This window comes from Delphinapterus leucas, chromosome 16 (genome assembly GCF_059928025.1).
Source record: "Delphinapterus leucas isolate spDelLeu-1000000601 "Yukka" chromosome 16, BTC_Dleu_Yukka2, whole genome shotgun sequence".
Taxonomy (NCBI): Eukaryota; Metazoa; Chordata; class Mammalia; order Artiodactyla; family Monodontidae; genus Delphinapterus; species Delphinapterus leucas.
The window spans coordinates 54,356,904-54,371,745 of NC_143144.1; the positions used below are offsets into that span (position 1 = coordinate 54,356,904).

The window sequence follows — 14,842 nt, forward strand, 5'->3', positions numbered from 1 at the left end:
TTTCTTCTTGACACCAGAACTATAGGGGTGCCACCACCACCGTGGCTAGCTGGCATCATGTCGAGAGCTCCTGTTTTCACTGGAAGATTGAATTCCTTCGAACAGAAGAATTTCAGTTGGAACACTGCATGATTTTGCATACGGAAGCAACGCTCTTTCACATCTAGTCAACTTATTCTGTCCATTCCATCCTTATCTAACTCAGAATCTATCTTTCCTCCCTGCCTCCTCTCCCTTGAGGTCAAAATCTCACCTAGACCACTGCAATGGGCTGAGCTGGTCTCCCCGACAGTAAAGATTTCTACCCCACCCTTCATATTATAGGGGAAATCCATCTCTCACCAGCTCAATGTCAGTGTCACCAGAGCCTTGAAATAACAGTGTTCAAAGAAGAACTTAACCACTTCAAGCCTCTGCTGGGTGGGGCTGCAACAGAGCCATGTCTTCTTACTTCTAGTCTGATCTATACTTTTTTTACCAGTAGCTTTTTAAGTTTACATGGCTCTTGTTTGTTTAGCAAACAAGAATGACTGTAACTGATATCATTCATATGTCAAGGTCAGCAGCAGAAGGAAAGGAAGTTAAATGAATAAACTCCAAGACCAAAATCATTCCATTACCCTTTTGTCACCTTAGTCAACATTGGTATGGTGCCTATTTTCTTCTCTTTCTCTTTTCCCTTTTTGAGGATGGTGATCAAAGTGAAGTAGTTAAGGTACTTCTTGATCAACTCATCCAATTCTTTCTTCCTTTCACTTCCTAACCAGCATCTTCATCACTTCCAGAGGGAGATTAAAAGTGTTCCGGGACCCAATTCCACCATGGTGGGGTGGAGGTTCCCCCCACACCAACAACAGTTCTCTGGACACCAGCTTGGTGCCCTACAATTCGACTCAATTCTAACACTAGTCACCTGGAGATAGCACAGGTAAATCCCACAGGTTAAAGACTCAGTCCTACACAACTGCCCCCGTGCCTTCAAATGCCAGTCACAAGCCCACGTTATCACCTGTGCTTCTGACCAACCTGCTATAAACTGGAGGTTCCAAGGTCTCCCTTCCTGGGCTTCAGATGCTAGTTGCAAGTCCAGGTTGTTACCTGTACCTCTGACCAACTGGCTATAAATCAGAGGTTCCCATGACCCCCTCTGCGGGTTTGATTAATTTGCTAGAGCAGTTCACAGAAACAGGAGAAGCATTTTGCTTATTAGATCACCAGTTTATTATAAAAAGATATAACCAGGAACAACCAGATAGAATAGATGTATAAGGCAAGGTATAGGGAAAGAATGCTGAGTTTCCATGCCCTCTCTGGCCACACCACTCTCCCAGCACCTCCACATGTTCACCAACCCAGAAGCTCTCCGAACCCCACCTTTTGGGTTTTTTATGAAGGCTTCATTACATAGGCATGATTGATTAAATCACTGGCCATTGCTGATTGAACTCAATCTCCAGCCTCTAGCCCCTCCCCCCTCCCCAGAGCGGAGAGTGGAGAGTGGAGGGTGGGACTGAAAGTGCTAACCCTCTAATCCCGGGGTTGGTTACCCTGGCAACGGGCCCCCATCCTTAGGTGCTTTTTAAAAGTTACCCCATTTAACTTAAACCCAGTTGTGGCGGAAAGAAGCTTGTTATGAATAACAAGACATCTGTTTCACCTCTAAGGCTCAGAAGCCATTTCAGGACCTGAGGACAAGAAACCAAATATTATAACAAAACATGTTCCCATTGCTCTTACTGCTCAGGAAATTCCAAGGATTTTGAGAGCTATGAGCCAGGAACCCAGGGTGAAGATCAAATATATGTGAGAAAGATATTTTGGTTATCTGAATGTGGCCAAATACATATTTCTTATAAATCACAACATCTCATGGGCTCTTCAGATGCTCTGCACGTCTAAATCTCAGAATGCAACTGTGAAATTGCACTTGATTTCTAGATGTTTGGAGGAGCTTCTTGGTTCTTCCTTCATAACCATGAGCTACCACCCTCACCAGCCCTCCCTACAATTTCCCCACCAAAACACTTTTACAACCACCAATAAAATCAGGTGCACATATTTTTGCAAGCAGCCTTAAATTCTTTTTAAGAACAAGGCAAAGGTATATGTTAATTAAGTTAGAATTCAGATGGCCATTTGTCCCAGTTTGCCTAGGGCAGTACCAGTTTGTGCCTACTGCCCTGCATAATTTTTAAACGAGCTCCCCTTTTTACTCTAAAGAAAAAAAGTCCCAGTTTGGAGGATAAATTATATGTTTTCCCTACTTAAAAATACACCTTGCTTTCCCAGTAAAGTGCTTTTCGGGTGACTCGGTGCTGTTGCCCACATCACTGCACTTTAGTTGCACAACAACTCTGCAAAGTAGGAAGGGAAATACTTTATCTCTGTCAATTAAATGAAGTAACCAAGGCTGGCTTCAGGTAGCACGGTGGTGATTGTCCGAGGTCACGCACTCCGTGACAGAATCAGAGCCAAAACCTAGGACTCCTGATTTCAAGTCCAATATTGTTCAGCTGTGGATCCCTTTGTGCAAATATCTAAGTAAAAGCAAACCTCATTCTCTTGTTTAGTAACCTGCTTGAACTTGGACCTAGAACAGTTATAGACAGGTTCATCCTTGCCCAGAGACTCTCTTTTCACATTTGAAGCAAACAAAGAGATGAAAAAAGAATTACGTAAACATAAAGAGGGTATTAGTGAATCCTAGGGCCAAATGACATAAATCTTTGATTTTACCAGGTGCAGTTATATCAGGTTATTGGAATTTTATTTCTAACCAAATTAGGATGACTTGGTTGACAACAGGAAGGAAGGGAGGGAGGGAGGGAGGGAGGACGAAGTAAATGAGGAAGGAAAAGAGATGGGCAGACAGAAATACAGACAATAAAGATCAATAATGAATGCCTACGGTTACAAAAAACATATAAATGGGTTCTGCCCCAGTCTTATAGATACATATCCCGTATGGTTACGTGCTAGTCTTTTTTTTTTTAAACCTAAAACCAGTAAAATTCTACTCTCCTTGGATAAGTGGCAACGACAGAAAACAGAGGTAAAACCCACGATCCTTCAAAGACAGGCACAGTGCTTGGCAAGGTCTTCAGGGTGTCCTAGAGGTGCTGCATGCGGCGCCACACGGAGAAATAAATGCACACTCCCCTAACCTCCCGACTGGCCGCCCTAAGAGAAGATTACACGACCCGCGGGGGTCCCTGCCTCCTTTCGCAATGACAGAATGAGGTCTAGTGTGCCTTGGCAAGGATGACTCCAAGCCGCTCGCCAGTCTAGCCAGACTGCAGCAGAGGGGTGGACGCCTTGGGGCCAGGCCCGGGCACCGCAGCTGACCTGGGAGGCGGCCGGCCTTCCCCTCGGGGACCTGAAGGTGAGAGGGTAGCAGAGGACTAGCGCGGTTCCCCGTGGAGGGGGTGGGGAGGCAAAAAGGGCCGCACGCGCATGCGCCGCACCGCCACCTCCGCGGGCCGGAAGAGCGGAGCAGTGGAGCCGCGGCTGCCGGCGCCAGACGCCGCGGTGGCCGCGGGGAGATCGCCGGCTGGGCGATGCGGCCCGTGGACGACACTGGGGCCGCCAAGCGGCTGGAGTCCGGGCTGCCGCTGGTGGACATCCCGCCCCCGGGCTCCAGGCAAGAGTCGGCGGCCACCGAGGTAGCGGAGACGCCCGGCCCCGGTGGGTGCTGGCAGTGTCCTTCCTTGCCGTGCGGCTCGCGCGCGGAGCAGGGTGAGTGCGGCGCACGGACCCTGGTGCGGGTCTCGCCCGTGGGGGAGCGGGCGGGCGCCAGCGGCGGGGGTCCCCGCAGCCGCCGGCCGGGGGCCCCGTGTGGACCGCGCCCCCCCTTCCCACCCTGCTCGGAGCTCGTGAACACCCTCGTGCTGTCACCTGGGGGCGGGGGGGGGGTGCGGGCTGTAAAGCAGAAGCCCCCCGCGCCCCCGTCGGTGGGAAGAGCGGAGAAAGTTTCTGATTGTTTTGGGATTCTGAAACTGTTCTTATAATTAAAGTGATTAAAGTGCTGCGGGCAGGATCATGGAGTCAGATTGCCGTTCGGTGCGCCCTGCCCGAGATTGGGAGTCAGGGAGAAAGGCCATCCCGCAGCTGGCCGAGGTTGGGAGGAAGCTAAGCAAGAAAACTGATCTCTATGTAAACGGTGTTGCTTGAAGAGGAAGTTGAAAAGCATCGAGTCTAGAAAAACGTTTGTCTCAGAGTTTTAGAATCTTGGGAAGGCAGAGTTGAGTGGGACTACTACTGGTTCTTAACCTTTTTGAGTTACAAGGAATTTGTAGCAACTGATGCAAAAGGAGACAGAGGCACAATCTTACAAACACGGGTAAGAGGTTCACGGACCCGCCTCCAAAGCCAGGGACCCCGTGTGAGAAACCCTTTATCTTTTTCAATGTCTTCCTTTCACAAATGATGAAATTGAGGCCTGGGAAGGTGAGGGCTTTGGGAGGGTTTTTTTGTTTTGTTTTGTTTTTTCGAAGATCTAGCATGTGTGGATGAGATACTTCACAGGTCCGGGCAGCACCAGGGATAGGATCCCAGTTTGCTAGCGACCCAGCCCAGAGCCCTTTCTCCTAGCCCCAAGCACATTCCTCCTTAAACTCCACCACCCACCTGGAGCAGCTTCCTCAAAGAAAACAGAAATAGGCAGATGTCCTTTCAAGACAAAATTACACAGTCTGTACCACCTCATCCTCTGGATTACCTCCCTTAAGTGTGACCTGGGATTTCTATGTCTCTTAGCTGACCCCGCTTTCTGTCTGCACTTCTTGAGAGTCAGAAAATTCACACATTTTGTAGAGAGACAAACCCCAGGGAGATGGTTCTTGCTGCATTTTTGTCCTTAATGCTAAGAGAAATGATCAGGCTTCTGATCATTTATGTAAGGGTTACCTTCAGCTGAGCTGACCAGATGTGCAGCTTTGAAGAAGTCAGTTTCTCATCTTAGCACCCTATGGCTGAATGTTGTTACGATGGACTGCTGAGTTAGTCCTTGAAAACTTTTAAATGATTCCCCTGTTTGTGAACCAAAGAGGCATACTTCAGGCAGAAGGCGGCAAAACCTACGTAAGCAGTTGCACCTAAGAATCTTGAGGGGTCTTTTAATTTCAAAGAAAGTTGCTAATAATAAGACTTAGATAAGGTGACCAGATAATATTCCAAAAACGGGATTGCCATAGAAACACTTTAACACCCCCCCGCCCCACCGTACTGTGGTCATTGAACTTTGTGACAGTATCATTTTAGCTTCTTAACCCAATTGGTTATCTCAAGAAAGTTCATTTTCAAGTTCAGGTTGAAACTGTTACCCATTTTTCTTACATTCTTGGATAACCTTCCCAGACAGCACACAGCTATCCTAAGACATCTGTTTATTTTCTTGAGAGACAGTGTGGGTCTTGGACTGAAGCAAGGAGAAGAAGTTGTCTTAAGTCTGTGCCTCACATCCCCCTGGAAGGAGTGAGTTCCTTAGGGTAGCAGTGGCCCTGAAACCAGTAGAGCTTTTTACAGTGACCGGGGTCCTATTTCAGTGGGTCTAGGGTAGGGCTGGCATTGAAGTTTTAAAAGTTCCTCAGTTGATTCTAATTCTGAACCTGGGTAGTGAATCACCAGTTTAAAGCAGAGGATAGAGAAAGTGAGCAACTTTTCAGTTTTCTTCTGACTCAGGAAATCGCACTGTGGCCACTTACTTAACTTGAATTATTTAGAGTTGCCAAATTATTAGATATGTTTTCAGTGGAACATGATCATGGAAGCATATTACATAGGCAGATGCCTCTTTGGATTATGCTACTCTCTTGTCCATCTCCTTTGACAGAGAGAATTGAAATTACTATTCTGTAAGAGACTGAGGTCTGCCTGAGGAGAACCAGTCCTCAGTCTTATAACAAATAATCAAGTTAAACTAGACCTTGTAACTTAAAGTTTTAAAAGAGTTAAAATATCATGTTAAGTTAAAATATTCCTGGAGAAAATTTTAAAAGTTTAGGTTGGAGAAGATCCTTGAAATATAGACCAGGGAGATGTTTTCTGTCCTCGATCTTCCTATTCTGTTCTTTCTGAGGGTGTGGGTTCTATGTAAAGATTGGGTTTCTTTTAAGAAAAACTATTTTGGGGCTTCCCTGGTGGCACAGTGGTTAAGAATACGCCTGCCCATGCAGGGGACACAGGTTCGAGCCCTGGTCCGGGAAGATCCCACCTGCTGCGGAGCAACCTAGCCCGTGCACCACAACTACTGAGCCTGCGCTCTAGAGCCCGTGAGCCACAACTACTGAAGCCCATGTGCCTAGACCCTGTGCTCCGCAACAAGAGAAGCCACCGCAATGAGAAGCCTGCACACCGCAACGCAGAGTAGCCCCTGCTCACCGCAACTAGAGAAAGCCCGCGCACAGCAATGAAGACTCAACACAGCCAAAAATAAAAAATAAATAAAATAAATAAATTTATAGAAAGAAAACTATTTTATTTGGACCTGAATTCTGAAATTTCAGAAACTGACCTCTAAGGCTGACCAGAGCCAATACATGTATCTTGTGGTGCTTAACTTGGAAGTCTTCTAAAGCTTCCTTCTCATGGGCTGAGTGGGTATGTGCAGTTTGGTTCCTACAGTATCTGAACACATAGATATAGAACACAACGTGGAGGATTCGGGTACTTATAATGGATAACCTATTACGTGATGACTGCTAGCTCCAAGTCATTCTCTTCAGCAGTACACCTGGAACAGGAAAAGATGGAGACCACGGACCAGAATGGCATCTTTTACTACAAAGGCTGTAGTGTACCCCCAGGAAGATTGTGCATCATCAGAGTTTGGTCCCACTTTGCAAACTGTTTGTCACTTGTGGGCAAAGGTATCTAATTAACATGAGGATGTTGAAATGTATTACCTGGTGTTTGTGTTTATCAGAAAAGGGCATTAAAACAAAAACTTTGTGCAATACTGTTTTATGGCTGAGTAACCCATTGTAAATTCCTAGATTGGAATGATAATCCTTGTTTTACTACAAATTGCATGTGCCTACACATCCTTCACCTCTGCTATGCTCTTAACTAACAAGGGCCAGTACAGTGTTTCCTTCCTATTCTGTCCTTGTTTTTGTGTTCGTTTCAAAAAAGAAAAAAAAAAAATTCCTCAGTGTGTGGCCTATCTTTTAAGTTCTCTGCTTACCCTGTTGCATTTTGCTGTCCTCTGAATGATGGGGGTGAGATTGAAAGCAGGTTCTACTCCTGTCTTAGGCAGCTGTTTAAGACAGAGGCAGTGGCTGCTCCTACAGACTGTCATTAATGGAATACTTGATGCCCTGGAGAAAGCAGAAGTTTCCTGGTTCAGATCAAACCAAGAATTAGATGGCAGTCCTGTTTTTTGTTTTTTTAAATTTTTAAGCACTTTTAAGCACTAAGTCAGAGGGATAGATAACCTAGCCCCTGGCCTCAAAGAGTTTATGTTCTAAATGGAAGATAAGTCATAAACCGTGAAAACTTTAAGATCTCCTTAACTGTTCAAAATAACTAAACAGAGAGCCTTCTCAGATTATGCTTTTGCCTGTGGTGTTAGACCCTACATCTTTCCACGAAATTTTCTTATATTATTTCCTTCAGCAATTATTTATTCAGGGTCTTCCATGGGCCAGGCCTGAACAGGGCAGCTGAGATCTTAGCCCTGGAGGAGCTTACAGGCTTGTGGGGGAAGTCAGCTAATCAAGAAGTAGCCATATCACACAGTTAGGACCTGTTTTCCAGAAAAGAACACTTTCTACATAAAGCCGAGTTCACCAGTGAGATGATATAAAATATCACTTGGAAGCATTTTTCTCTAGCCATCTTGATAAGCATTTCTTAAAGATTTCTTTCACCATCTTGGCAAGCTTTTTACTTCCTTTTGACTTTAGGAGTGAGGGATGAGTCTTCAATGAGACAAAGAGATCCATTTTATAGGGTGAACTGCATTTTAAAAAGGTAGGTTTAAATTGTTGCCCTTTGTCTATGGTTCTTTATTCTTCGTGGGGAAAATGGTTCAGATCCAGAGAACGGATATGCTTAGGAGGTAATTTTTGTAGGCTGTTAGCTATTAATATTGTTCCATTTTTCTCAATTTCTAAGTAAAAGTGATTAAACATACCCTTGGAAGCAAGGACTAACCAGAATTTAATCTTTTTCAGAAGCTGAGAAGAAAGCACCCTGTCCTGGACTTGGCTTGTTTTACACATTATTGTCTGCGTTCCTCTTCTCAGTGGGCTCTTTATTTGTTAAAAAAGTGCAAGACATCCACGCTGTAGAAATTAGTGCATTCCGATGTGTGTTCCAAATGCTAATCATTATCCCATGCTTAATATACAGAAAGTAAGTATTTCTTACCTGCAAAGTAGAAGGTATTAATAAATGTTTGTAAATCTTTTGACCTGCTTAAATTATCTACTCTACAGACTCTACTTTATCCCTCTCATAGATTTACCAGTCCCTACACCCTTTGGCTCAGATTAATGAAAAGTCACAAGGATCCACCCACAGAAGATGCTCTCATAAGCACCAACCACATGCCCAAACAAAGGAGGGGAAAGAGATTCAGTTATTTACCACCCCCTATTTTGAGAACAAAGCTTTCCTTGTACAATTCCCCCCATCTTGTACCACCCTCCCTCTTTCCTTTGGCGTAACTAGTATTTGGAAGAAAAAAGTAAACGGGAGGAAACAGTAGTGTCTCCTAGTGTCAGAGGTTTCTTTAAGTAGAACAGGCTGCTCTCCTACCAGGGCAGACAGAAGGTTACAGTAATAATATTTAGGTCTTCCCACTAGGGTGCCATGGGAAAGGGGAAAGGGGATCTTGAGAAAGGCCTTTTTAGCTCTTTTCTTGTTCAGTGTCCTCATCTGTAAACTGGAGGGAATGATATCCTTTGTCCTCTACCCTGTACGAAAACTGTAGTCCCCATCCTTACTCTTCTCTCCCCACCCAGCCTCCCTTCCCCTTCCACATGGACCCCATACACACACCCTCCCCAGGTGAAAATTATACCTCCCCGACACTGTTGTAACCTCTACAGACCCCCGTGTACTTAGACGCCTGGGAGGAGCGCCTGTTGGGTTCCTGGTGGCTGTCTGGCTCTTTTTCTTTTTGGGTAAAGATGCTTAAACTCCAGATTAAAAGCTTCAGTCACTTGCTACCAAAGTCTCTTTGTATCTATAACTCAGTGCAGATTTACTTAGAATAGTTTCACTCCTTATCCCAAGTGTTTGGTGAAAAAGGTGAAAATCCTCTAAGATCAGAAATATTGTCAGAAATTCCCGTGTAGGTGTGGACAAGTCACAATATTTTAGGAAACGATGGTAGGTAAGACTTCAGAAATGTCTAAAGGTGGCAACAGACCACTGACGCTAACACAATCATTCTCTCCATTTTGGAGTAAAGGTATTGGCAGGAAGGCACTTAGAAGAATTTTCTTAAATTGTTGGCACTAATCTGTTTTGACCCATTTTATGTTTCACTATCATGAAAAACTCTCAGCTTTCCAAAGTATGGACCAAAGGTGACCACACTTGCATTTCTAACTCCAGAGACCAAGGGCTCCCTATATCAAGCCTAGACGCTGCTCTAAAGAGGCCAGCCCTGGCACAGACCAGTGAGCCGCACCTAGCCAGGAACTTCCACAGTACTCTGCTTCATAAATATTTAATTGTAAAGCATTTGAGCAGCAGTTATTATATTTATCCGAATGCTACAGTTTCTTTTCCAGCGTATTTTAACTCTTTTCCTAAGGAGAACAATGAAAAGTTGTCTCATATTCAATGGCTGAAATAAATTTTAGCATTGCTTTCAGCTGTAACAGAAAAACTCACTAAGATTGAGAATGCACGCTCGCATTCCCAAGTTTTCTTATACAGGGCAGCTAAATAATGAAATTGTATTCATTATAAAAATAACACTTTTCATTATAGAAAATTTGGGGAAAATAAATAGAAAGGAAAATTACCTATGAGTCCACCTATTAAGGTATAACCATGATGAACATTTCAGTATATTTTCCTTTTTGTCTTTTTTGCAGGCATGTACCTATACCTAGGGAAAATAATATCTATATTTGCTGACTTATACTATTTATGTATTTCTCTTGTGCTATTTTTGATTCTACTGTGAACACTTTAATGTCATTAGCTATATTTAGGAAACACTTTCTAAAAGGTGTATAATGTAGACATAATTAATTTACTATTGCCTTGTTTTCTGATAGTTAGGACTTTTAAGATAATGCTTAATTTAAAAATGTAATTTGAAAACAAATACCGAGTTCATTTAATATGCATTCCTTCCTTTGAATTTACAGAACTGGGTTTATAGGCCCCAAAGGTCAACGAATCTTCCTCCTTCTCAGAGGAGTCCTTGGTTCTAGTGCCATGATCCTTTTATACTACGCCTACCAGTCAACATCCCTCGCTGACGCCACGGTTATCTCATTTAGCTGTCCAGTGTTTACGTCTATAATTGCTTGCATATTTCTCAAGGAAAAGTATAGCCCTTGGGACGCTGTCTTCACTGCATTCACAATCACCGGAGTGATCCTTATCGTGAGGCCGCCATTTTTGTTTGGTTCCGAAGTCGTGGAGACGGATAAAGACTATTCAGTTCACCTGAAGGGTGCTTTCGCAGCACTTGTACACGCTGTGTTTGCTGCCGTGACTTTAGTTATCCTACGGAAAATAGGGACATCTGTGGACTACATGTTGAGCATTTGGTATTATGTAGTAGCCGGCCTTACCGAGTGCATCATTGCCCTTTCTATATTAGGAGAGTGGAGTCTGCCGCACTGTGGGTTGGACAGGCTATTTCTCATACTAATTGGGCTGTTTGGTTTGGGAGGTCAGGTGTTTCTCGCAAAAGCCATTCAAATAGAAAAAGCAGGGCTAGTAGCATTAATGAAGACTATGGATGTGGTCTTCGCTTTTATCTTTCAGATTATTTTCTTTCATGATGTGCCGTCGTGGTGGACAGTGGGTGGCTCCTTATGCGTAGTAGCCAGTAGCATTGGAGCGGCCGTTCGTAAATGGTACCAGAGCTCCAAATAAAGCATCATTGCTGAAATGTATATTTCTTTAAAGTACACCATCACCCAGTTGAGACATACCACCCGCATACACACCTGGAAAATCTGCATTTACTTCACTGACTATATACATTTCATAGTTAAGGTACCATTTTTGAATATGGTATGTCTTTAATTAGTTGAGGATAGCCAGTCAGTTGGGTGTAGCAATTATTATTTTTTGTGTGTATCAGTTATTTTTTGGTTTTGGCTTTGGTTGTTGGGGTGGCATTTGGTAAGAGAACACATCATTAGTTGAAGAAAAACTGCACAATTTTTTATGACTCTTAAGTATAAATATATGTAATTTTTAAAAGTGTATTTTTGGTACTGATGGGATATAGGTGGGAAGAAATTTTAGATTCTCTTTTAGCAGTGTAGAGGCTAAGAAACTTATTGATAATAATGCTGCTGTATAATTAGTGTTGTGTTGAGAATTCATTTGAAATGTAATCCCATTTAGGAGGCCAAAGCTGGAGTAGGTGCCTACTTAATGGTATTAATAAAACAAATGAATTAGCCTTATTTTCAAGGCTTTTATAAATTATTGTCATTCTTTTAACCCATATTTGTGCCTTTTCACTCTAATGCTGAAATTTTCATACATAAACTTTAAAAAAATCTTTAAATCACCAAATTTGGCTAATAGTTTTCTGTTTTAGTGGCATTACCATCTGTAGCTACATTCTGTAAGTCTAATTGTCCTCTGTTTTTCTGAAACTGCACTAAATTTTTCTTAACTTTCTAAGTTAAGGTGTTTAAAAATCATAAGAAAGAAATCTTGGCATGGCCAGTGTGCACATTTCCATCCTGAAGTGTTTTCCCTATACTAGAAATGTGATTTTCTATAAATTCTCCTTGAATTTATGGTGTGATGCCAAATAAAATTTTCTCAGGGCTTTATTAGGTTGAACCATAAGAAATTGATGAGATTTTACCTTTTTAACTTACAAAAACCATAGTTCCTTATGGTTCACCCTATTAAGATACCTCTCTTACCTTCTAAACCAAATACTTAGGGGACTTTGGAGTATATATTTTTTTAATTACTTTTTAAAATACAGTAATCCTAGTAAACTTATTTTTTGTAGTCTTTTTCCCTTATGGAGTTATATATAATAATGCTTCGTGTTATATAGTAAATGTAAAGACCTGTGAATCCATGGTCGATTGATTTTTGTAGTTTCTTCAATAGGAAAACAAAATCACTGTTAAATTCTAGTATATCAGTATGATATTAAGTGTCAGTGCTGCACCATGATACTAACATCATGAATTCAAACAACACATTTTATGTCTGGAACTTCATCAGGCCAGTATTCTGCAGTTAAAGAGAGAATGTAATATTTAGGAAACCTTGGGAAGTTAATCAGGAAGTAGAGAGTACATGCAAATGGCTCTTTGTCACAGTGAACCCTTTACTGGTGAGGCTATAATGGTCTCCAGCTCTTACTGTGTCAGAGCTCTTATCTTAAGCCTACAGATTTGAAAGATTATAGGCTCTTTCCCACTGTTTCATCACAATTCTTCCTAAGTAAGAAAGAACTTGGGCTTCTGAGGTTTATGCCTTGGTGAGAAAAGGATCTTTTCCAGTAGTTCCAAGAGGGAATTTTTGGCTTGCTGATCTTCCCAAGTGCTTCCCACCAGATAAATCCTAAATGGTCTATTTAGGAAAGTCACACTATCTTTATAACTTTAGCCTAATCTGCAATATTAGAGTTTAGAGTTGCAAAAGCATCATTTTGCAAGTATGTTAGATAATTATAGAATTAGAGTGTCTTAGGGCTCAAGGGTTAGAGTCCCCCTGTAGGAGACATGCTCCATGTTTAGGGATGCTAGGGAGGGGACCTGCCCAAGATCCCTCCTTTAGTTCCATGATTAAGTACGGAAAGTAAACACTGCTTGAGCTACATAAGGTAAATGAACTCTCAGGGAACCCTCTCCTGGTTCTTTACCTTGCACAATAAAAGAACCTATGGGACCTTGAAAGTTAAATGCCTTTGAGCCTGTACACTAGAGACATGTTTTATTTCAACAGTGTGGTTTAAGTGCTTGAATGTCACAATATATGACCAAAGTTGGAGAAAATGTTTCTTCTCCCAACTTTTACAGGGTGTGACTCTTAAATACTTTTATAATGTCCAGGGTATATACAAGGATATGTATTGTAACAATTATGGGTGTGTATATTTTGCAAAGACTGTAGTTCCTATATCTTGAAAAGGGAACTATTTTCATAAACTGGTTTTATTTTATAATTGCTAATAAAATTAATATGAAAGAAGACTATATTTTGGTTTTTATGATTATAGCATATGTGCTAGCTAATATACCTTATTTCTTTTTTCATCCATGTGCTTCAATATGTACTTCTTAAAGAGATTGACCTCTGGCCATTCAGTTATGATGTAATAAGTTTCAAATTATTTATCTGTCTCTCTGATACTGTTACATCAAATCTAATGTCTCAGAAATAAAGGTCCTAATCTTATGTTCCAGTGAGGCCTTTATTCTTCTAGATCCTCAGAGCTTGGAGCAGCTTTTGTTCCTATAGCTAATCTGTTACTAAGTCATGGAGTGTCTGTCTTCTTATTGTCTTGTGAATTCTTCTTTCCTCACCTTTCCACTGCTGCCGTCTTAGTCCGAGACTTATCACCTCACACCTGAATCACCACAACAGTATCCTGGTTATCTGCTTCTAGACTCTTTCTTCCACTCAGATCCTTGTTCCACTGCCAGACTAATCTTCCTAAGGCCCTGCTTTCATTGTTACTCTGGTTCTTATGTAGCCATAGCAATGCCTTCTTATGTACCACATCACATCCAAATTATTCATCTGACGCTATTCCTACTTTTCCAACTTGATTTCTTGTGTCCCGATACAAATTCGATACTCGGGTCAGTCTCCCCACCAACTCCCACATTTGCCAAGAGATCCCTTCCTTTGTGTTTCGCCTGCTTTCTTTGCCCTCTCTTCTTTGCCCTCTAAAGCCTCCTAGTCTCCAATGGCTCAGCTGAGCTTCTGTTTCTTCCACTGTCTCCAGCTTCTCCCACCCATACTAGTCCACCTTGGAAGAATGGATAAAGCACTGGATTAGCTGTCTGAAGATCTGGGTGTGCTGTAATCACTTTCCAGCCAGGCCCTTCCACTTAGTGTCCTTGAGCCTGTTTTCCTCATTTGCTTCAATTATTAAATAGAAAAATATTACTTGCCCCAACCCGTGTTACAAATAAGTGTCATAGAAGGACTTGTAGACCCCAAAGGAGGACAAGAACACTTAAGTATTGAACTGTGGTTACTATGGTAGAGTTGAGCATTCACTTCCTCTTCAAAATGATGCCTAGCGCAGGGTCCTTCCCCCTGAGCAGTCTCACCAGGAATGGTATGAACAGTTTTCTGGACTACAAACCTCATTTGGCTCCCTCCTGCTGGCACAGAATTCTACTGTTGGACAGCTCTAATTTCCTGGCTGATCTGCCCATGTAGGGCTGCCAACAGTCACCAATCTTTTTATCTTACCCATAGGTGTCACCGTCTTTCCAGTTCTGGCTTTAGCTCTGTGAGTATCACACTTGGCTCTGACTAAGGGGGTGAGCCTGATTCTCTGTGTGTTTCACATGCACCATTCTTCAAACTCAGCATGGCTCTTCTAGCCTCTTATCTTTTCACCCAATAAGCATAATTAGTCTACTGAGGGTAATCCAGTAGGAAGAGCCAGATCTCTTTGATAACATGCTGGCCTCTGATCTAGGTG

The 14,842-nt window shown here is 42.5% G+C and overlaps 1 protein-coding gene across 3 annotated transcripts; it reads left to right on the forward strand.

Annotated features, from left to right (window-relative positions):
* Positions 1–3,454: 3,454 nt before the first annotated feature.
* SLC35G1 (solute carrier family 35 member G1) lies at positions 3,455–14,166 on the forward strand. 3 transcript variants are annotated; one of them, XM_089897949.1, is made up of 4 exons: positions 3,456–3,735; positions 6,723–6,866; positions 8,175–8,355; positions 10,332–14,166. In XM_089897949.1, exons 1-4 carry the CDS (start codon positions 3,558–3,560, stop codon positions 11,068–11,070), a joined length of 1,242 nt encoding a protein of 413 aa, XP_089754075.1. In that variant the 5' UTR covers positions 3,456–3,557; the 3' UTR covers positions 11,071–14,166. The 3 variants fall into 3 exon arrangements, with proteins under 3 accessions (XP_022425014.1, XP_022425009.1, XP_089754075.1); XM_022569306.3 differs by lacking the exon at positions 6,723–6,866 and having other exon boundaries at positions 3,455–3,684; positions 10,332–14,161; XM_022569301.2 differs by lacking the exon at positions 6,723–6,866 and having other exon boundaries at positions 3,455–3,735; positions 10,332–14,160.
* The last annotated feature ends 676 nt before the right edge of the window (positions 14,167–14,842 follow it).

Coding starts and splice junctions, on each gene's coding strand:
- SLC35G1 (XM_089897949.1), top strand. CDS start 3,558: ATGCGGCCCGTGGACGACACTGGGGCCGCCAAGCGGCTGGAGTCCGGG. Junction 3,736..6,722: donor CGGCTCGCGCGCGGAGCAGG/GTGAGTGCGGCG, acceptor CATTCTCTTCAG/CAGTACACCTGGAACAGGAA. Junction 8,356..10,331: donor CCATGCTTAATATACAGAAA/GTAAGTATTTCT, acceptor TTGAATTTACAG/AACTGGGTTTATAGGCCCCA.